The sequence below is a fragment of the Acanthochromis polyacanthus genome, chromosome 8 (assembly GCF_021347895.1).
Source record: "Acanthochromis polyacanthus isolate Apoly-LR-REF ecotype Palm Island chromosome 8, KAUST_Apoly_ChrSc, whole genome shotgun sequence".
In the NCBI taxonomy this organism is placed as follows: Eukaryota; Metazoa; Chordata; class Actinopteri; family Pomacentridae; genus Acanthochromis; species Acanthochromis polyacanthus.
Window position 1 is genome coordinate 1,912,621 of NC_067120.1, and position 22,711 is coordinate 1,935,331.

The window sequence follows — 22,711 nt, forward strand, 5'->3', positions numbered from 1 at the left end:
ATATTAAATCGATGTAAACTCCGTTACAGGTGCACACAAACACAGCAGAGTCACATCAGGTAGAGGCTGAAGCAGCAGTAAACAGGAAACGCATCTGCATTCAGATTGGATGTGAGTGTGAAAGCTCAAAGTGGCTCCAGTGAAATGCGACGTTGCGGTGGACTGGCTGACAGTTAATACAGCAGACTGAGACGTATGACGTCCAGGATCCATCCTACCAAGTCTGGTTGCACCGTTCTGAGCTGAACCGCATCTGTTAGTCAGAACAGTACGACGTGCACACGACATCCTGATCTCAGAAGGCCAGCTGAAGTATTATTTTCATAAATCAAAGGGACGTTATAGCTGGTAAATCAACTTTACTGTGGTGGCTGAACTGAGGAAAACACAGATGAATTAAAAGCAGATGACACACATTTACTGATCTGAGAACAAAAATGTGGAGTAAGAAATACTAGAAGATGAACTCATTTTCCAGAGTCATCAATAAGTCGTCAGCTCCAGCAAACTGCATAACGGTTTTGAAGTTTTACTGTCAGATAGATGTGTTGTGCTGTAACTCACAACTCTGCACTAACATGGCTTGTTATATTGTGGAATGCATTCCCTATTTCATGCTACTTACTGTATCTCTATCTGTTAATGTTTTCTTCAGTACTTTGCACCTCTGTGGTATCTTCTGGTTAATTTATTTGATGAAAAATGTCTTTAATTGACCAATTTCTTGAAAACTTTCAGCGAGATAAAGATGCAGACATTAATTTGACCACTACAGTGTTTGCATACGTGACTAAATCTTTGGGCCAGCATGCCCAGATCTGCTCATTTATTGCAGTAAAATTAGAAAACTGTCGAAAAACTTTCCAAATTCAACATAAAAATAAATGAAAAACCTGCTTATGTTTTGCTTTGTTAGTCTAATGTGCCAATCCACTTACCTTATGTCCTCTTGAGAATCCACCTCCAAGTTTACATTTTGATGGAATCAGATAAATCCTCCTCCAACACCATTCTGTCTCTGCTAAAGTCCTGTGATAAAACCAAGATGCAGACTGCTTCCAATCTGCTCCTCGCTAACAGGTGAGGACCTCCGCTACGGCTGTCAGTATGTGTTAAATCACCTAGAATCACCTCTCAGTGGGTCACATGAGCAATTCCTTTTATCATTCTTTTGCACAACATTGATCTTCTGGCGGCAGCAGCATAGCCCGAAGCGTCTGAGAGCCCACACTGGCTCACACACTAGTCACCTATAAATATTGTCCCACGGAGTCCTTTTCCCCTGAAGCATGGAAACCGTCCATGTGATGGTCTGAACGGAAACCCAGCTGTCTGGAGAAGAGCCTGTTGTTTTGACGGTGCACCACTGGGTCTTCACGTCTTGTCTCTGCCTCTGGAACTAATCAATCCTGACGTCTCGATACGCACAGAGCGCACCTGCGTCCTCTATGGTACACACACACACACACGCACACACACACACACACACCCATGCATGCATACATTTCTACACACACGTCGTATTGTTCCAGCTCAGGGGCTTTTTCTGCAGTTCTGCTTCTCCACATCAGTAAGAGAAGGGAGACAAAGCACATTCTGTCAGTGTAGACATAAAAAAAAGTCGTGCCATTTCCTGAGATGTGTAGTTGTGCTCAGAAGGCCTCCAGGGTTTGGCTGTTAATAGCGCTCTGTAAGTCGTCAGAGGTGGCCGTTTTCAGGAGATGGGGATCTGGGTTGTGTCTTGGACTGCTTTTCTTTGTTAACATTGCACACCTGCACAAGCACGCCGATGACCAGCCGTGCAGGATCACACACAAGCATGAATATGTGTCTTGACTGCAGTAGCTGGTCCACATAAAGTCCAAACAGGGAACAGGAATAGTGCACCGCATCGCCAACAATTATTCAGAGCCCATAATGGGTTTTGGAGGATTCCGTTAGAGCTGGCACTCCAACTCTACATTTGAGTTCGGGAAATCACACGCATCAGCGGCTTCGGCTTCAGACTTTTCATAAGATGTTTTCCAAACACGTATTAGACTTGTCAGTGCGCTGGTGTGAAAGCTGAAAACCAAACACACCATGCCGTAGCGCTGAAGAGAAGATTTACGGCTCGGACGACGGAGAACCACCCAGTGTGTTCATTTCCTGCCGTGTGCCAGAGCACCCTAATGCACGCTAATTTCAATGATAAAAATCAGAAACTCATTCCAGCCTGGTGTTATTACCCTGCATATCTGCATGTCGTCGTGAGAATGAAGGATTTGACGGTGTCATTTTGATAAATGCAATGTCATTTTAGTAGACTGAACTTAATGTGGTCAGGATTCATGAGAAGGGAGGGTTTGGAGACTATATTAACTTTTCATTATGACTGTTAGAATATATGCAAAGGGGGTATAAGCCAAGGTATCTGAGGGCAAAATGACAAAACTTTGAGCCGTCAAAGTATTCAAATCAGATTAAAAGCACAAACATGACGTCCAATCACTGATATGCTTTGATATCTTATTTGGTTTGCTAGTTTGATGGTCTCAGATGATGGTTTAGAGACATTACAGGAATTTTTAACAGCCATGCGAAGGGTTCTGTGTGACTCACACAATGTCAGCAATAAACACCCCTCATGCCAGCTCGGCATTACTCCAAAGTGGTTAACCCTAGTGATAAAAAAAACCTGAATTACTTATTGTATGTTCTTTTAAAACATCATACAGAGGATGACTTAGTTTTAAGGACATGTGTTACTTCACACAGTAAGGTGTAAACAGTGTGCTTTATAGCAAAGATCGTGATCTTTGCCACGTTTTAATCAGCACATTGCATTTAGAAGCAGTAGGTTCTGCTACAGTAGAACATATTGCCTGGTAACACGATGCCAAAGAAAGCAATATCCTTTCTGGACTTCAAAACACTTTAATAAAGTGAGGCAGAGTCTGCATCTCATGCAGGAGCTTCATCTTAATGCTCCTTCTATCAAACGATAACAGAGGGTATTGGGTCCAGAGGGAAGGACTTCTCAGCATCACGCACGGCCGACCCACTCCAAAGAAGCTGTGAGCGGCCGGCTCAGGCATTCCAGATCAAAGCAGAGATAGCTCATCAGCGCATACCAAAAAAATATTTGCTTGATAACAGCGGGCAGATTTTCCAGATCACAGCATAATAAGACAAATTCCTTTCTCTCGGTTTGAGCTGTTCTCGAGCGCAGGAGGTCACAGGAAGCACAGAAGCACATTAAAATGTTATAAGAGCAGAACACGGAACTTCTCTATTTCCTACGGTGCTTGGATGCAGGGATTCCAGGTTCTGTTTAATGCCATGAGACAAACGTGGATATTTTTTAGATAAAAAAACTTTTTAAAGTATGAGATTTTCCTTGGGGAAGGAACATATTTTATTCTCCTTTTTATAAACCTTTCTGACATGTCTGTTTTTAAAGAAATGCACCTCACACTATGAAATCTAAACTAAAATGGGTTGCGTATCATTGATCTTCACATCAGTCCAAAGTTCCTGTGATTATTTAATTTGCCGGCGCTTTGCTGCCCATAATGGTGCTGTCAGCGGATCCTTGAATTGCTTTATGGTACCACTCTAATCCAAGCTGTGCAGTCCAAACAAGAACTGACAAAATTATATGCTTGCGTAAACACTCAAACACTCGAGTGTTGAGAGGTTTAAAGTCAAATGAGGACACGAGAGCCCAGAAACATCGCTGTTTGTTTTAAGGCCATTGACACTGAGATCCAAATAAACTAATAAGCTCAGCATGTGCCTGTTTCGTTCGTTTTAGGAACGCTAGTTTGGTTATTTTGGCAACAGTTGCACATTAGACTTGTGCAGACAGGATTTCAGCATTATGTGTGGCCGCATGGCCCAAATGTTGGTACATTTACTCTATTTAACAAATCCAATAAGACAGGCCAAGCCTTTGAAACTGCATGAACTTTAACAAGACTAATTCAGCTTTCAGACTACATTCATGTCTGTAGGTCTACTCAGTTAAACATTAAAGTGTCAGAATCAAATAAATCATTTCCTTTTCAGCTAGCAGCGCGGTTTACCAAAGCTGGGCGGCCTCCAACCTGAATCCAAACATGTTTAGGTAGGAGCTCTGCAGGGTTAAACACTGGTCACCAATGGAAAGACTGGTGAAAACGAAATTCCTGATTTTGGGTTTCCAGAAACTCTACAATAAGAAATTGGGCTCAAATGGATCCTCAAAAGAATGGCTGTTAATTAGATGAAATATCATCATGCAGATGCAGCTACAGTTACCAGTGTTTTTCCAGTGTGTTGTGAATACACCAAGAGTCCAAAACCATGCCAGGGAGATGCAATGGGCCCAGTGGTGCTTGGAGCTAAATGCTAATGACAGCATATTAAAATACTCACAACATATTTAAATAGACTCCCACATACTGTGTAATTTCCAAAACAGGAAATGGATTGGTGGTGTTTTGGCGCAATACTTTTATCAGGCAAAACACCATATCTGCGCTAATAAATACAGTTTTGCTAGTTAGACAGTGTGTGGGAGTCTGTTTGAAAGCTTTGGATGTGCTCATCTCTCTCCCACACACCTCCATCATAAAATAGATGAGTGATGAGTTTCTTTGTGTTAAAATACTCAGAGCCACATTAAAGCTGATTTAATGTTTCCCACGGGTAGAAACTATCTTAGATTAGCTTCAACATGATGAGCTGCAGCACTAAACACAAACTGGAGACGATTCTGGATCGATCAACAATCATGAGGGTGAATTTTCTGGGAATCCCAACATCTGCACACAGTGTTGTACCTCTGGTGTATGTTAGATATTTTACAGGAAAACAGAAAATTTTGACTCACAGTGTTATAAATTATTAGGATTAATCTTCCAGAGACAACAAATGTCTCTTCAATTACGTGATGAGACGTCTAATTTCAGCTCGGATTAAACTGTTGGAGATGGTTTCTTGTTTTTTCGAAGGTTCCTGTAATAAAGGTCAGCTTCATTATCTAGTATATGGGAGATTACATTCTGGGACAAAGATATAATAAGACACGGGACAATAACGGTTTGAATGGTATAATGGGTGTAGCTTTGGGGCTAACATGTGCTGCCATGTGCTGTTTGATGGCTTCTCCTTACAGCATCAAGTGAAAGCCCTGGTGAGGCCTACAGACCAAGAAGATAACAGTTATAGTAATATGATGAAGTGACTGGACGTAATAACTGAATGACTGTAGAAGTGGGTATGTGGCATTATTTTAAGAATGCGTAACTTGGAACGTTTGAGATGATTAACCTCTCTTTTGTCGCTTGAGGTGTTCCAGCCAAAAGAATCCCCGTGGTCTGGAACACCTTTATAAAGGTTCCAGGAGGAACCAAGAGCAGGTGAGGAGAGGGTGAGTTCAGGTCACAAAATAAATACACTGCTTGATGAGGATGTCGGTAGTTGTTTTTAGGAAACAGATACTTGATTTTAATGGTTGTTATTATAGTTATTAAGATATATTTTTGTGAATTTCTTGCGTGTGCCTATTTTCAGCTAACCCTCATGTTGGTGGACCTGAGCCCTGATTAGGGACTGGCCTATAAAAGGCTGGCAGTGAGAGGAAGGACAGAGGGAAGGAGTGCCACGACACACCAGTTAACCGCCTTGCTCTGTTTTTTTTTGGTTTTTTTGTAACGATGTCGGTGAATAAACACCAGGTTGATCTGCAGCTTATCTCGCCTCCTGCTTTTTCCAGCCGCTAAACGGTCATCCTAACAGTTCCTAAAACAGGACCCTCTGTTTCTGCTGTGACTACCATGCGCTCTGTTTAATTTCACAATTAGCCGTATATATAGAAAGAAACCCAAATGTCCTCCTTTTCCTGCGATAGGAACTAAAAGTGCATTGCCTTTGTGGCGTGACTTCACGGCCCCACAAACCAGCAAGCTTCCCCATTTCATTACTCGCCAAGATGAAGCGAGGCGCACCTGTGTTATGAGAAGAAGAGTCAAAGTGGAGCGGACAGTGCGAGCGGGGCCCGTGCATTCCACACCAACGAGGAAAACTGGGCACCATGGTGAGCGGGGATCATGGGAGCAGACCTTCCACGCAGACATGTGAGAAACATCACAAGGCAGAGGGAAGGGCCTTTTGCCTGTCAGCGGGGTCTGAATTGTGGGGGCGGCTGAAACTGAAACACACCAGCCATATGTACACACCATGCTACCACTTCCATATGGGAATATTTACATGTCGTCTTTGCTGTTCAAAGATCAAAGCAGAGGAGATCCATTTGAGTTGATTTTATGACACATTTTAGCAAATTTGCAAGGGGGGAACTTTAAATGCCCTGTAAAACCTGTTCCACAGCATGCAAGACCACCCCATTAAGCCTGCTGTCCCACATGAACACAACCGGACTGAGAGCTGTACACGCTGCTGCAGAGTGCGCTGGATCTTTGGACGTTAAAAAACCCATGAGATTCATAAATTAATCTGTGATCTACATCAAAAACGGCTTCACAGGAACCCACAAAAGCAGAACACCATAAATTTATTGTGGAAAAAAAGCAACATTGGGAAGAAAAAAGTCTATTCTGGCACATTGTTCATGTTTTCTGGTATATTACAAAAAGGAGAAAAAGGCTACAAATCTTGATAATTTATACAAATACGACAACTTTCAAAAATAAATTTTAATTTAGTAAACGCTCCGTGAACAAGTTTCTGCAATAGCCCACTGCTTGAGATCCCTGAGCAGAGACACAGAGTGAAACGCTTTTTTTTGTTCTTTTTTTTTTTTTTTAACTTTTTACACCTTCACTCAAGCAATAACAACTATCAGTGTTTCCTTGATAAACACGTTATATACACACACATAAGAATTTAGCACATTGTGTGATATATGGGCCAGGAATGAGTGTGAACTTTGACTATGTGAGTGCAACAAGCGACAAACTGACTCCACATCTGTACCCTCCATTGCAGATGTTACTCTGTATTCACCACATAAAGTGTATTTGGACATTTTACTCAGCAATGACCACAAACATATACATCATATCTTCCTTCTAACTAACTTCCTTCATTTCACATGTAAAAAAACACAGTGCCAGCTGGTTCTGTTGCTAGGTAACACAAAGCAATAACTTACCATGTAACAAACTAAGGACACAGACAGGAGGTGGAGGAGCTTTGTGGCCAAAAACAAACAAATGATCACAAATACTGTACATATTCTTACTCCCAGGAAGGTGCTGTTTCACTTACTGTATGCTGACGACAATAAAACAAACAAATAGATGTTAATTACATAGAATATGTACAAATGAGACCGTAAGACTGAGAACAGGAGATATTTGTATCGTAACGAGCCATGTTTGCTTCCGCTTTATGTCCGGCTACTTTTTTGCTGCGTGATTTTTCTGAATACTATACACAATGTAGGTATATATTAGGATTCATTTATACAAACACATTGAAATTACTTTATTCCAACACAAAGGCATTAAAACATTTCCCTCAAACATGCCACGACTGTGCATCGTCCTGTGATTCAGAGGTGTGCATCAGCGTGGCTTTTGTATTTGGTTAGAAGAACTCCTTCATCTGCTTCGGCTCCACACACACTCCTCTGTGAAAGCTTGAGGCGTGAGGGAAGGCGGTGGACCCAAAACTACAGTACCTGCCCTTTGACTTCCACGACACGGTAGCTTAATATGTATATTCCTAGCTTCTCATTCTTCATTCTTAAGAACAGTAATGGTAAAAATGCCACCTGCGTGCTACATTTGTGGTGAAGATTTCGCACCTTTTAGGTCCTTACACTGTGAATTTACTTTACTTTTTAGAGTATTCCTGCCAAAAATTGCTGCATTTGGCAAAATCCCGCCTTTCTGGGGGTTACGCTACAATGGCTAAAAAACTGAATTTCCCTTTTTCAGGTTTTCACTGAATATCAGGACGTCTGCTACAGCTGGTTGCAATAATGGTGCTAATCCTTAATCTCATGAGCAAATTAATTAATGTGAAAAAAACAACAGACTGGAGATTTAAGTGATATAAACTTGACTTACATGATTAATATGGAGATTTTAGAAGGTGATAAGCTCTTCATATTACCTTATTTTCTTCATTATCAAGATGGAACTCTGAGGCTCTTTTCTCTCTTTTATATTTAACTTTGCACTACTTGGGAAACTGTTTCACCCTTTAGAGGGGAACCTAGTTCATTACAAACGGTGAAGCATGTACCTGTGGTCTCACTTCAAGTTTAAGTGCTTTTATGATAAAAGAAAAAAAAAACTCCACACATGATTTCTGCGTGAGCTCTAATTTTGAAGCTAGAGTCCAAATACCACGTAGCGCCTGCCAAACTGTGAGCAATGCTTGTGAGGAAAAGCTGCTGGCCTGAGGTGTATGTGGAGCTCAGGAGTCATTGGGAGGACTGTGCGGTGCAGTCAGGGCCTCTCTGAGCCAACATCCTCCCTGAGTCTCCTCCGTCTCCGAGAGGAGCGAGCGAGGAGCACGTAGGTTGTCTTTTTCCCCGGGTCTGGCGTGCAGATGGCAGGCAGGCGGGCTGGGTGAGCTCAGGGGCTCGCGGTCCTCAGGCCCTGTTTCTCCATAATGTTCCACAGCTTACGCAGATTGGACTGGGTGATGGTGTCATCGGGTTTCAGTTGAAGTGCTCGGAGGTAATTGGCTTCAGCTTCTTGCAGTTTCCCGTTGAGGTGGAGAATCGCTCCGAGGTTCATCAAGGCAGCGGGGTACTGAAACCAAGAAACCAAAAAAAAAAACGGTGATCTTAGTCACTTTGGAGCACAATGAGTTTGTAACTGAGAGGACCTTGGGCTCGCCTGAAGCTGTGTTCCAAAGATATGCTCACTGTTCTGTTGAGGAATAATAATGCAACAACTCATACACTGTCAGTGAGGAGAAGGAGCAGTACAGAAGGTATAATCATAAAGAATCAGCTGCCTGGAGATGAGTTAATGTGACCCCAAATGGTCGGTTTGGACTGGAGACTTAAGTTAATGCAAAATATAAAATTTTACAACATCCGGGGGCTGATGAATAATGCAAATGAAGTTTATCTCCTCACACTTTGGGAGTATACATAATTTAACAGGGAATGGAAAGTAACTATTTTGTATCTCAGAGCCACGTGCACTGAATGGAACCTGATGTTATTTCTGAAAGTGGGAGCAAAAAGCCTGGAAAATGTCAGCTATAGAATACACTGTTATTTTGTCCTTTAAATAGAGCTATAGCAGAACATTTGGTCATCATACAGCGAACCCTGACACGCTACTGGTTCCCGCTTGTCGGATCCCCCTGCCTGTGTTTGAGTCGCTAACCAAGCCGCTTTGCGTGTCCCTGTGTCTTATCTGTGGCGATAGATGTCAGAGGGAGCGGCTGCACTTTGAAGTGGGTCTAGATGAATATACTGTTTATCCCGGCTGGTGCCAAGGGACGAAATCATCATCAGTGGGACGGGGGTGAGTCATGAGGATGTAAGTACAGGAAAAGTGTCTGGGGTGCAATCACATCAAGACAGCGGTGTATGCAGGCCAAAGGGAGGGGCCACATCGGATCACCATTTCAGGTTGAACTGTGGAAAACATGTCTAACCCCGCAGGGAAGCTACTGTTTTACTGCTTAAGGCCATTGTAATTTCTCTAAGTGTGATTCCTCGGGAGCAGGGAACGGCCAATCGTGTGGTTTTACTGCAGTGTTTGTCACTTTTTCCTCTCATTATCATCCCATAGATCACTCTAACGTGGAATGATTACAGCATCTTGACATTTGTTGATGAGCTGCAGCACTAGGCCAACGGTCTCCTTCTTAAGGCTAATTAACTAATCACGACTAATTCTGAGAGCGACACTGTTTGCATGGGAGAAAAGTGTTTTCTGTAAATGTTGGGAGAAATCAGCAGGGTTGTAAGCGCTGCAGAAAAACTCAGAAAATGTAATTACACACAATAAAACTAAATGAACCTAAATCTGTCATACAGCTTGCTGAAATGTGAGCATCGTTCACACTAACCTGGCAATAGCCAGATTAATAATTGTGTAGTACTTGATAGTACTCCACAATATCAATCTGGGACCGCTCCATGTAAATCCGTTCGGAGGAAAGAGGCACGGATTGGACAATGCAACAGTATGTCCCGCCTCTGACGGGTTTGTTTTTAGCCAATCGTGGGATCTTCACAACGAGCGGAGCCAATTGGTAGATTAAACTCTTACCAAAACCCGTAGGTAAAAAAGCACAAACATCTTTACCATCCAGAAATGCGCAAAGTGCCTCTCGTTGTTCTTCCTTCAAAGAACCGATAGGAGATTCGGCTAAAACTGACTTAATAGCAGCATCTACACGATCGTTGTCCTCCGTTGCCGTGTTTGTTTTGATCTACTGGCGCTTGGTGTCGTCTTCACATCCGGATATCCCGCCCCACACACGAATACTGCTGCGTGATTGGCCCGTGCCAACTTGGCTCTGTACGAACAGTGAAAGCGGGAGCGGAGCAAGATGGTTTCTTGAGAGATTTGTGAACTCACAAATATCGCGAGAAATCAACTTGCTGGCAAGGTTACGTTCACACTGCAGGTTCCATGAGCCGCCTCCGTTTGCTGGATCGCTCCACTTGTGTCTATTGCACTTAGAAAACTTTCAAAAACATCTCTGTGTTTTTCCAATGTCGAGGTAGCACGAGTGATGCGCCGTGCATGAGGATCTGAATGGGAACAATATGTCTAATAGCGCTGCTTTTCTCAGAGGCAGAATTAACTTGATGAATAAATCAAAGACAATGTAGAATAATCCGATTGTCCTTTGGAGAGGAGCCGCGTCTTTGCGCAACACTTCTAAAATACATGACAGGTGCTTCGTCGAAAGGAACGGCTGGCATGACGGACACTTCAACCGTTTCTCACGTTCTCCAAATGCAAGGTTTAAATTCAATTATGAAACACTAAGCCTAGCACACTTTCTGCACAATGTGTAATTAAATTAATCTGCTTAGAAGTGGCCGGGGTTCTTGTGTTTAACGGCTGGGGTAATTCTGAGGCTGTTTGCGCAATAATTTACCTCCTGTTTGACCCCACCATTTGAGGGTCAGACCACAAAGTAACACGAGGGGATCAATTTGCAAGTTAGTGGTTTTTACTAGTCAGAAAATTGCTAACCAAAATATAGCTGTTTATGCATATGGATAGAACTGAAAGCGACACTGAAGGGGCCACACATGAATACTGTACCCTAAATCTGTAGGTGACAAGTGGACGTATATTGGAAAATTAGTGCTAATGCAGTTCTGAGGAGTTGGTGAGGATTCTGTATTAGCAGAAATGCAATCCTCCCTTAGCTTCCATGTGTTTCTGAGAGGTCACCGAGTTCCACATTTAACAGAACTCAGTGTTTGAAGTCTCTGAGCGACAGAATGGCAATGCTTTAATTAATACCCTGCTTGGCTTTTCCTTGCATCTTGTATTTGGTTGCTGGCAAATCTCCTATTTTAGTGACAATCCAAGCTTCTCGTATCATTCCGTTTAGGCCATGGCAATGCAGTGAACTTGTGATATCACAGACTGCAACAATAGATTGGAAGTTTTCCCTTTAGAGATGAGACGGATTGGAGGAGAGGCCAGTGGGCAGTTTGCCTTTAATAGGATTTAAAAACAAAGTCTGTCCAGATGAAAGCAGGGTTTAGATGGATGAGATGCTGATGAAGACGTAAACATTTCGATGGAAGAGGTTAAAAAGACAGAGCAATAGTTTGCTGGACAGACAGACATGGGAATGAATGGGAAATCAACCACAAGAGGCAGATGTTGACATGCTGGTGTGCAGCGTTTCTCTGACTCCCCAGCACAGACACTGATAAGTGGTGAAACGTGAAATAAAGGCTCCTGGGTAGCAAATCAACTGACTTCTTCTCAGTACAGCTGCAGCGACTTCAAAAGATGCAGAACTGATCAATTCCTGAGTTTAGTTTCCTTCCTCAAGTCTCCCCTGCAGGCTCAAACTTCTACTATACTACACGCCTCTTCTGACCGCCCTGTTTCAAATATCTCAGACTTGCAGTGATTTATAACCCTACTCCTGCATTCTTCCTCGCCCTTGTCGAATGCTGCCTGGTCAAAACCCCTTTTTTTCTCCTCATTTCCTGCTGCTCTGTAACCTCTCTGCCTCCCCGTCTTTGCCAAAACTGGCATTTAGGAGCTGAGGCACGACCAGATGCGGAGCATATTAGCCTCGACCGTAAAGCAACATAAAGACCTGCAGTTTTCACCATGAAGCTAGGGTCGGGGATGACCTGACTTTAATGACTTCAGATGAGCATTCGGGTGAAGACCTTCTATATAAGATGGGAACTTTTCAAAGTACAGATGTCGTAGGTTGCAGAGAGCAAGCATCCGATGTGGTTTAGCCCGTCTAGATAGAGGGGATTGAAGGACTAAAGGGCTAAATCCCTTCAATGGAGGGAATTGTCCTCTCTCACTCAGAGCGAGCAGACATATGTGCTTAATATAAAACACCAGTGCCTTTGGAGAGTGAAGAGTCAAGCCGCAGTAAAGCATGCGATGACAAATGAAGACAGACAAGCTACATGGCTTAAGTCAAGAAATATCGGAGAGAACAAAGGACGCTGGCAAAGAAGACGGATAAGGATGCTAAATTATAATTACGCCTCGGCTCGAAGCAATACAAAAGGCATCCAAACAAAAGTGACCAAGTTGGGGCACAAAAAAACAAAAGGGCCTCTGTGTTTGGATGTGAACGTCAAATGTGTGTTTGTGCAAATACAGATGCCAAGAAATGGTCATGAGAAAATTACACTTGATCTGGAGCTGAAATAGAACATAAACACCCAAAGAAGCATTCTATATCGTTACCTCTAACCATCTGGTGTGGATGCCGGTGTCCCTCGGTGTTTGCTCTGTTGAAAGTTTCCAACTGAGCAAAATCTGACAAGCGTTCTGATGTAATGATGTTCTCAAAGCATGAAGAGGAGACTTAGACGTTAAATATTCCCACAATTCATCTTGAGCTCGAAGGTTTTCTTTCATTATTTATGTATAGATTTCAACTGGAGCAATAGGAAAAACGATTTTCCTCGCCTTCCATCTGGGTTTAATTAGACGTTAAAAATACACAGCGTATGGAAGAGGAGCTCGATATCATGGCTTCTGTGGAAATTTTAAATTTCATCCTTCTGTTCCACTCCGGTTTTTGTTTGTCTTGTTCGCCAGTGTTTGTGTATATTATACCAGCGTTTGTATGCACACAGAACCAAACTTTATTGTCTGTGTAACATAGTCCAGATATATTTCACCATTAATCCTAATCTGATTTCTTCTAATCAAGACGCAGGAATAAACAGGGCGACCGCATGCCAAACACACCTCGCCCCCGCCGTGGCCCTCACTTAAACAACTTGACCCTTCCCGTCAAAGCTGCTAAAGACTGGACCCCATTCATTTTCAAGACGTCTTAGTCCCCTCACTGAGTGTTATTATCATTATTCTTTTCAATCTGCTTACCCTGGCCTCTTCTTTGAAGTTGCTGATGGATGTGGCACAAGCAAACCTTTGAGCTTCGCAAAAAACTTCATTTTTCCGAGCACCGCTGACAACGCCGGCCACTGTGAGCAGCCAGACTGGGTAGTAATAATATTGGAAAGCCACCCACACTGTGATTGCACAGCGTCCATCAGAGCAAATAGTAACGGGGGGAAGATTAGCTAGTCGTGGTTCTACTCACATTGGGTCTCAGGCTTGCTGCTTGTCCGTAATACTTCTCCGCTGCCTCATTTAGGCTGGCTTGTCTGCAAAGGGAAAACAGAAAGAGGCAATCATTACTCATTTTTATTGCTCCTGGCTTGGGATGAGGCCTCGAACCCCGTGTGTTTACGGGTGCTTAGGGGTCAGTGAGAAAATAATGGGGGGGGGCAGCATGAGAGATGAGAGGAGCCGATCCAATCGCCGGTAGGTTCCTCGTTCGATAGCATCTTTCACTTGATAACATCTGAGCTGAGGAGTGCGCAGCAAGCACTTTCTGTTCTAATTGAACCTTGAGGTCAGGACATTTGGTTTGTTAGAAAACCAGGACACCGAGGCCGATCAGGAACATTCACTGTACGTTCATGTTTACAGTTTGCCTTTCTGAATGGATAATGAGATAGAGAACATGTGCAAATACTATGAAAACACAAAATCCCTTAGTCATGCCTTCATAAAAAAAAGAAACCAGGAGAGCAGAGTGGATGGCACAGATGCACCAAACATGCTGTATCTGTCACACTGCGACAAAAAGGATTTCTGGGCAGATGGCTTGTCGGCATGAGTCCCTGGAACCAGAAATACTTTGCTCCCGAGGACGCAAAACCTGCAGTCAAGACATGGATGCCCTAAATTATGCTTCTTACTTTCTTTCATGATCCACTGTTCTACCTGCTGTCATACACAAACCTGCAGCTCCAATGTCAGAAAACGCTTCATGATATTAATACTCTTACATCCTAGACATCACCTTTATAATCCATGGCTGCATTCTTTTCACTGATGGTAACAATTGTCCAATTGCAAACAGTTTAACTTTGACGAAGTCAAGGACAGAGCCAACGACGGCTGGTTGTGGAGCCCCTAAAGTCGTAATGATCAAAGGAAGCAGGGCCTTTGGAACAACAGTTTCATTTAGGCTGTCGCAGCATATTAAGAGAATCATCGTCTGTATGGTTCCAGATCAAAGGTAAAAGGCCTTTTTCCAGTGCACGAACTTGTTTTTGGGCTGACCTGCATCTATGTGCATCTTCTGATAGCAGGAATCAACATAGTGGGACCTCTTTAAGGGCAGTTTTTGAAGAAGAATTAAATATCTACTCTATGGTAAACATTATTGAGGTCCTGAGGTACTAGTGGGCACCGCTCAATGCTGATCGGTAGAACCTGGAAAAAATGACAAGCGCCATTTCTATCATCTTTGCACAGCAGTCTCATCTCAAAAATTCCCATCATCAATGGAATAGTCTGCATTCAGGATAAACAGCAACGCAGCAACCAGCTCAGTTCTCTCCATTGTTGTTGCAGCCTCAGAACTGATGTGTGATTGTTGTGGTTGAAAATGTTTCATAGTTTTTACATCCCATCATGAGTCCACTGGATCCCACACTACAGTAGAGAGGGCCAATCAGAAGGTTGTCCCTGGAAATGTTTGAGCCTCCTTGTGCCTGCTTCATGTTCCTGCAGTAAAAAAGCACCTAAAGTGACCTAAATACATACAAAGCATTTATTTTTGATTCGTCTTCTAAGATTCAAATGCCTTATTCTCCACAGATCAAAAATGGGAGCTGAATTTGTCAGCAACATGAAACATGGTAAAAAGAAAAACAAACCTGTTACTTACTTAGTAAAAAAAGATGACACTTAAAACACATTACTACCATTATGCAAGGAGTGAGAACATCTGCTTCCACTGTAGCAGCGCTGTGACGCTGTACTCAGGCACTGCAGTGCTTTGAGCTAAGTGCTAATTGCAAATGAAATGAGATTCTGTCTTGCTGTCTATCAAGTCTGTTCACAATGCATGCCTTAATCTACTGCGCTAACATTTGCTAAATAATGAAAAAAAGATAGACTGGGCTTAAGGAAATATTTTAGTTTATCAGGTATTTGGTCATTTAACAAAGTATAGGAGAAGTTACAAAACTTGAAGAGTGGTGACAAAACAAAAAGATCCCCACTGTGGAAACAATTTATCCTCCGGGAGTCTGAATGTGTGCAACACATTTCATAGCAATCCAGCCAATAGCTGCTGACACATCTCGCTTGAAAGCATGAATGTGAACCTCATGTTGATGCTACGGGAAATGTCAGGGGATCACCAAAGTCAGTGTGATTTATCCTCCTGAGTACATAAATGTCTGTACAACATTTCATGCTGAACTTTCTGATAGTTCTCGAGCTATTTCAGTCCGTGACCACAGTGGTCGAGCGACGCCGCCAGAGAGTCAAAACCTGATCTTAAAGAAGTTATTACACATGCTATTCACTGGCATGCTTCATATTTACAGAAAAGCAAGCCACTGCTGTTTGTTTTTTTGCTTTATCACAACAGAAATTTTCTAAAATACTTCCAAAGAAGCATTTTACATTCCAGCAGTGATCCAAACACCAGCTTGCTGAATTTGTCCTGAGATTATAAATGTGGGTTGAACATCCAACCACAACCATGTGTTTGTTCACCAGCATAACATTTAGAGAGCACAACCTCCTGAAAAAAGAAAAAGCACAACTCTAATTCTATAATGTCTTTATCCCATTTATGAACACATTATCGGAGGAGAACCGGAAAGCTGCCGCAATGTGACCAGGGGAGCAACAGGACCTCCAGGAGCTGTCCGACTGTGGGTTGGGAGAGACAAAGGAGGCCGACTATGGAAACCACCGCCTCGGTTCTAACCCGAGGAAGAGTCGATGTGAGACTACAGCAGCACATGAACAAAGAGACAGAATGGTGAGAAAATGGAGCATGAATGAAAAAAATAAGACTCCCTCGAGGAGGCAAAAATTCTTGTGCGTGTTTCAAATCAACAACCAAACCACTGATCTTCCTGCCTTGTTGTCTGGTGATGGTTTATTAACCCCAGACAAGCACAAATCACAGCGCTGACAGATCCTTCTTCTGAGCGTGACATCGTTGGATACTAATGACTGAATGAGCAAATTGTATTTTCAACAACAGCCAGATATCTGTGCTTAAACCGCAGCCATTCCATCTGTCTCAAACGCAGAGTTAGACTTTCTAATGAAACACCGAACAGACATCTTCCCTGAGGGCAGTAGGTATGAGCACTAATGTAACGTGGTACCCAGTTCTCTTTATTACCATGATGAGATTATCACATCAAAGCAGTGAATAAACAAATTGCTATACCAAATACCATGAACGAGCATGCAAATCAGCCATACATATGTGTATCATATCATTATGTCAGTCGTACGGATTAGATGGGAAGCTATGAGGGAAACTATGAGTGCATATCCTGCTGGTGTGTGTTTTATAATGTTTCCTTTCCCCCCTGGCTGTCTGAATATCTACAGATTGTACTTTACTCCAAGACTCCACAGAGCAATTTTTCACTTTTTGTGGGATTTGACATATTAAAGGGAAGTCCAACCACATACTCGTTGGTCTTACTATTAACCAACATTTCCTGTCCTACATTCACACCATAAACAAGAGCTAGTTTGAAAAAACCATATGAGACCTGTTCAAAGGAGGCAGAGGGAAATTAATAGTTTGGAGGCGAAGTGGTCAAAAAGCAGCGGCCCAAGAGGGTAATAAATGACATTTTGCAAATCTGAGAGCTTCTGCTCTTCCTTTTAATCTCTTTCCTTCTCTGTGTAGATTCACTTGTGTCCCCACCAACCGAGGGCCTTTCCAAGGCTGTGTCCAAGACAAACACATAAAGACCATGAGCTGTGGAGGAGGGAGACCCCATGCCAAGCAGGCGGAGATGAGTTCAACCCAAGCACGGCTTGAAGCTCTCTTTAGCTGCCAGGGGTCTGGACCCTGGAAGAGGCCCTCTATACTGAAAACTGTTGGTGGTGAGGATCCTACATGGTCGGACTGGTGGGGGAAGAGCTATGCTAAATGCAGCTGGGTGGAAGCCTACTCAGAGCTGATGTTCTCCTCAACAAATGACCGGCAGCTTCACCAAGATAAGACCAGATATGCATTCGTCTTGAAGATTTTCATTCAACAGCAAGCTGTAATCCTCAGAAAAAAGCCCAAGATGAGTCTAAACAAGCAAATCTCTTTACTGGCTGGTAAAATTTTATAGGTTTAGTGAGCAGGGCAGCTTTCAGTAAGCTGCCACATGTTTGTATTTACACATTCCGACTCATGGCTTGTGTTCACAAACACAACAGCTTGTGGGCTTTTCTGCTCAACAGCTGAACTTTGCACTGATTTGGAAGCATACTTTCAGATACGAGCCAGCAGTGGAAGTGTGAGACAGAGTGGAGAGAGGTATATGAAGGTTGAGAGACAGCAGTTGAAGATATATAGCCTCCTCACCGTGCACTAAGACAAAGCAGCAGCTCTGGGGCTGGCACTGCAGCAAGAGACGAGGATTACAAAGTACAGCCAAGTAAATCACACAGGCTGAGGGATAGTGTAAGCCCCTGGATAAACCGTGCAGACAGTAGACCTCCCTCTCTCATACACAGCCTCCTTTCTACTCAGCCATGGAAAACTGTGGCCCACCCATCTCATCTACACAGAAGACAAGCTGAACAGTGTCTCTGTGAATGCGGTCGGACTACGGAAATCATCAAACATAAAAAAAAAAAAACCAAGGCGGAACAAAATGAATTATTCCAATCAAACACTTACCTGAGCATGTGGGCTGCGCTGAAGACCACATCAAACTCCCCACTGTCAAGGCGTGCAGCTTTCTTTGCCATCTCTGCCGCTTCCAGCAGCCGCGACTCTTCCAACAAAAACTGACCTGGCAGGGCAGGAGAGAACAGCACCGTTATTAAAACACAGAGGGATCCCCACAGAGGCGCAGAGGGATACACAGTCTGGTCGTGTTGCCTTTGGCCTACGCAGAGCGACAACCTCACCCTGGCCCTGCAATAACACGCTGAAACACTCGATATGAGGGCAACATCTCACTGGCCATCTTTCAGACCCATTTGTTCAGATTAGCCGCCCTTGATAGGTCTGTTTCTTTAAGATGAAGCTGTTCCTCGCAGGAGGTTTGTGTCTTGTGTCTCAGTCAACCTCGCCTAATGAGACGGGATTACGGAAGCCTGACAAGGCCGTGAACTGAGGGGCGGACCCTCGGTAAGGGCCAGGTTTAGAGAGGAATTAATACCATGTTGACTTTGGTTAGCTCGACCACTGTACCAGGATGCTAAACCACCGAGTGAACCTGAGCATATTGTTCTTATTAACTGTGGATGAAACTGTAGCCGCTAGTACAGGCCTGAGGTGAAAGATGGACTTAAAGTGAGTCTTCAAACCGCCGACTATGAATTAAATAGCTCCAGGTTTGAACATTTCTGCAGCTATGTGGAGTTTATGACACAACAAAGCAAAACTTTAAGTGAAAAGTAAAGAACCCCGCAGCAAAAAAAAATACCAGTGGAAAAATATTTCACAAATGTGGTATGAATACTAAGACGGTACAAATTCATACTGATTGTGTATTTTAGAGGAAAACTTGAAGGTCTAGTTCTTTACACAGTGGTTAGCCCAGTGTTTACCTAATTAAAATCAAGAAATTAACTTCTTCAGAAATTAAATTGAGACTTTAGGGCCTTTTTAACGCCACATACACTGAAATGCAAGTCCAACCCTACAGCAGTAATATGAGCCAGTATTATCATTCCAATCATTAAATACACTTCCTAAGAAAATGGATGAATAGATGGATAAAACCTATTCATTGACCATTTTTTGCTGAATGTGACACAGGTCCAACAGAAGATGATACATGTCTTTGCTGTGCTTCTAACAGTGCTGACTGAATGCACTGCTGCAAAACCCCACATTTTGATTTACTGGTGTATAATGTATTCCAACAGCCTCCAAACGAACGCAAAAACATGTTCTAACTAACATTATTGACTCTGACAGGCAAGGCAAACTCGAAAGACAAGAAACATAAGTTAAAAAAAACTTCAGACTTTGTAGAATATTCTGAGGTCTTCTTGATGAATTTAACAGCAATACTTTTTAAGATTTGTAGATATTCCGCTGGTCTGAATCAGGACAGTTTGGGTGATTAAATTTAGCACAAATCAGAAAGTTACAACTCAGGGAATCTCAAATAATGAATCCAGCAGTTGTAAATATATAAATCTGTCAACTTAGCTACAGGCCTGATCTGAATAAGGCGCTGAAACACGATTGCTTAAGCTATCAGAATACTGTAATACCGCCCATCTGGATGCTTCCATGGATCAATACAGCTCATCTTAGCATTAGCTGATCGATTAACCTTTAGAGATGACAACTCAGAAATACAGTACCTCAACAAACTCCATCATTAACCTGGTGTATTGATCGCCTTAAATGTCACTCGAGGCTTCGTGCAGCGATGGTGAGCTGACACATCAGACAGACAAGGTTTTACAGGCTTTTAAAGGAAGAAAGTAATTAACTTGTCAGCTTATCTAAACTCAGTTGCGATTAAATCTGATGGGGAACGCCGCAGTTTTATAGCTTGTTTGAGTCACATTGGAAAAACATAAGAGATGCTGAAGTTGTCACGTTCCATATTTCCACCATATCAAAGCGAACAATCTCAGGAAATCATCCCGTCTTCTCATGACTCTCCAGTAACCACGTACAGGCCGACTTTATGGCCGCCCAGAGGAAGAAATGGCAAAAGGGTCAGCCAATGCTGCTGTTCTAACAACCTGCCAACGACTACAAGTTCCTGCCTTTGTGCACACGAGTGCGGCACGCATGCGTTAAAATGCCAAATCAAATATTTGTAATATGAGAATAAAATCAGGATATGTCGAATCGAAAGCAAAAACTCTAAATCTCTGCTTACCATAATGCATGTAGCAGTTGCCTTTTGTGGGATCGAGCTGGATGGCCTTCAGGAAGTACCTCTCCGCTTCTGTTTTCTGCCCCTGAGAGAGACGGATTAAACACAGTGTCATTATTGTTTCAACTGCTCCTCAAAACTAGTCATTATGAAAACACCACACTCAGCTCAACGGCCAAAATACCTTTGTGTATACCTAATGTCCCTCTCCCGACCACAGGCCTACTTTAACAATAAATCTTAATAAACAGACATGAAACACACGGACCACGAGTGTTATTCCTTCAGGCTCATGTGTCGTCCCGTCAAAGTGCACAATGTCATGCTTGGCACAGAGGGCCAGACGGGCCAAAAGGCTCATTCATTACATGTTTTGTATCTGTGCAAATAACACTTCCAGAGCGTAACCGCAGATTGCTGGTGTGTGTGGCCTGACCGCTATGAAACGAGGCAGCGGGCGATGCATGGAAACAGGGAAGTGTAGCAGAAAGGTGGAAAGGAGAGAAGGGAGGAAGCAACAAAGGCTTATGTGTCTGTAGGGATTTTTGGCCTCAAATGCAGGTGAAAGTCACACACACACACACACACACACACACACACACACACAGTTTTTTCTTTTTAAATCTGTGAATATACTGTTGTTCCAGCTCTTAGGGAGATGAAAGAATCCATACTGGGAGGAGCAGAAACACTGAGGCTCTGCGGATCTCAAGAAGTCCCTCAGGTCCTTTAGACTGTGACATGTAACCAATCACAGCTCAAACAGAACAGAGCAGCTGGCCTATAGAAATGCCAGCTGGGACTTTGACACATCCCTGCTCTCAGTTGGGCACCAGATGCCATCTGATCAACAATTAACAATGTGCACCCATCAATAAAAGCCGATGCATTAATAATGCAACCATCAGTTTGGGTTTTTAGTCTGAGAGATAATGTCTTTTTTATAAATAAAACATGCCATTAAATTGGAGTTGTAGCGCTCTTAAGATAATTTGCTGAGATAATATGCCAAAGCATCAGAAAAGATGAAGGAGGATTACATAAAGGCAGCATAAGCCAGAAAAAATAATGTTTATGAGGGATGAAGTACAGCAAATTACTTGAGTTTAGTCAAACAGCAGAATGGGCTGGAATCCATTCAGCACAGTTTCGCATTAATGATTGTATACTTAGTCAAGCGACTACACTTGCAGTGAGCTCTAGATTCAATAAATACATAATTTTCTAATGTAAATATGTGAGTGTGGTTTCCCTTGATGCAGCAGAAAATCAAGCCTTCACTAAGTATATGTTTAACAGAGCCGCTGGTGTCCAAGTAGCGATCACAGCTCCGGTCTGAAAAGCATCATTTCTGTGTATTTTTGCTCTCATATTCGCAGATCTGGGAATGTGTACATTTGAGGGCCAGCTGCTTTTAGAATAACAGACGCCTACAGCTGTTTCTTTTTTTTTTCTAAAAAAACCTCCAAAGTGAGCTTTCACACACTGAAATGAGTCGCAGTTGTGAGCGGTTGAAAGACTTGAATTCTGACACATCGAAGTATATTATTGGAGGCCATGTCCAAGGGAAAGCGACATGGCAGTTGGGAGTCAAAAAAAGTTTTTGGAGGAATGGAATTACAGGTCTTATTTGCCCCTAGAGAGGCAATTTGTTACACTACTTGCCCTGTTACTTCACTATTGAACCTCAAACTCTCAACTCTTTTAACTTCACATTTCTGGATTAGAACTCGTTTGGCTTACCTGTATGCCGCTGTGAACAATCAAGATGTTTAGTTTTCTGGTTATCCTTTAAAGTTAAATCATTGTAATGCTTTGAACCCAATACAGCACAACTTTAAACCCCTGACAGGTCAAGTGCATACCATTGATCATGTTGTTATAATGCAACGTTCTGCGGAAACCATTTATGAGGAGGTTACGTTGACACATACCACCCACCGCTTCCATACCTACGACACTCAGCACACCACTTAAACTGCTCAGAGACACTTTAAAGAACACGACAAAGACTCCAAGGCGTTGACCTGGCCTCTAACCTCCTTAGAATCTGATCCACAGAGGTCCCACCCTGCAACCCACAGGACCCAAAAGGATGTGCTGCCAAAGTTTTGTTACCAGACACCACAGGTTTCATGGCCCAGTGCTTCA

General features: G+C 42.8%; 1 protein-coding gene across 1 annotated transcript in view; it reads right to left on the reverse strand.

Annotated features, from left to right (window-relative positions):
* Positions 1 to 6,519: 6,519 nt before the first annotated feature.
* The window catches only part of tmtc2b (transmembrane O-mannosyltransferase targeting cadherins 2b), a 99,926-nt gene continuing 83,734 nt past the window's right edge, over positions 6,520 to 22,711 (reverse strand). The window contains exons 9-12 of the mRNA XM_022203103.2: positions 20,564 to 20,645; positions 18,388 to 18,502; positions 13,753 to 13,816; positions 6,520 to 8,753 (exon numbers count right to left, since the gene is read on the reverse strand). Coding sequence (XP_022058795.2) covers positions 8,574 to 8,753; positions 13,753 to 13,816; positions 18,388 to 18,502; positions 20,564 to 20,645 — 441 coding nt within the window. The 3' untranslated portion in view covers positions 6,520 to 8,573. The remainder of the gene's footprint in view (positions 8,754 to 13,752; positions 13,817 to 18,387; positions 18,503 to 20,563; positions 20,646 to 22,711) is intronic.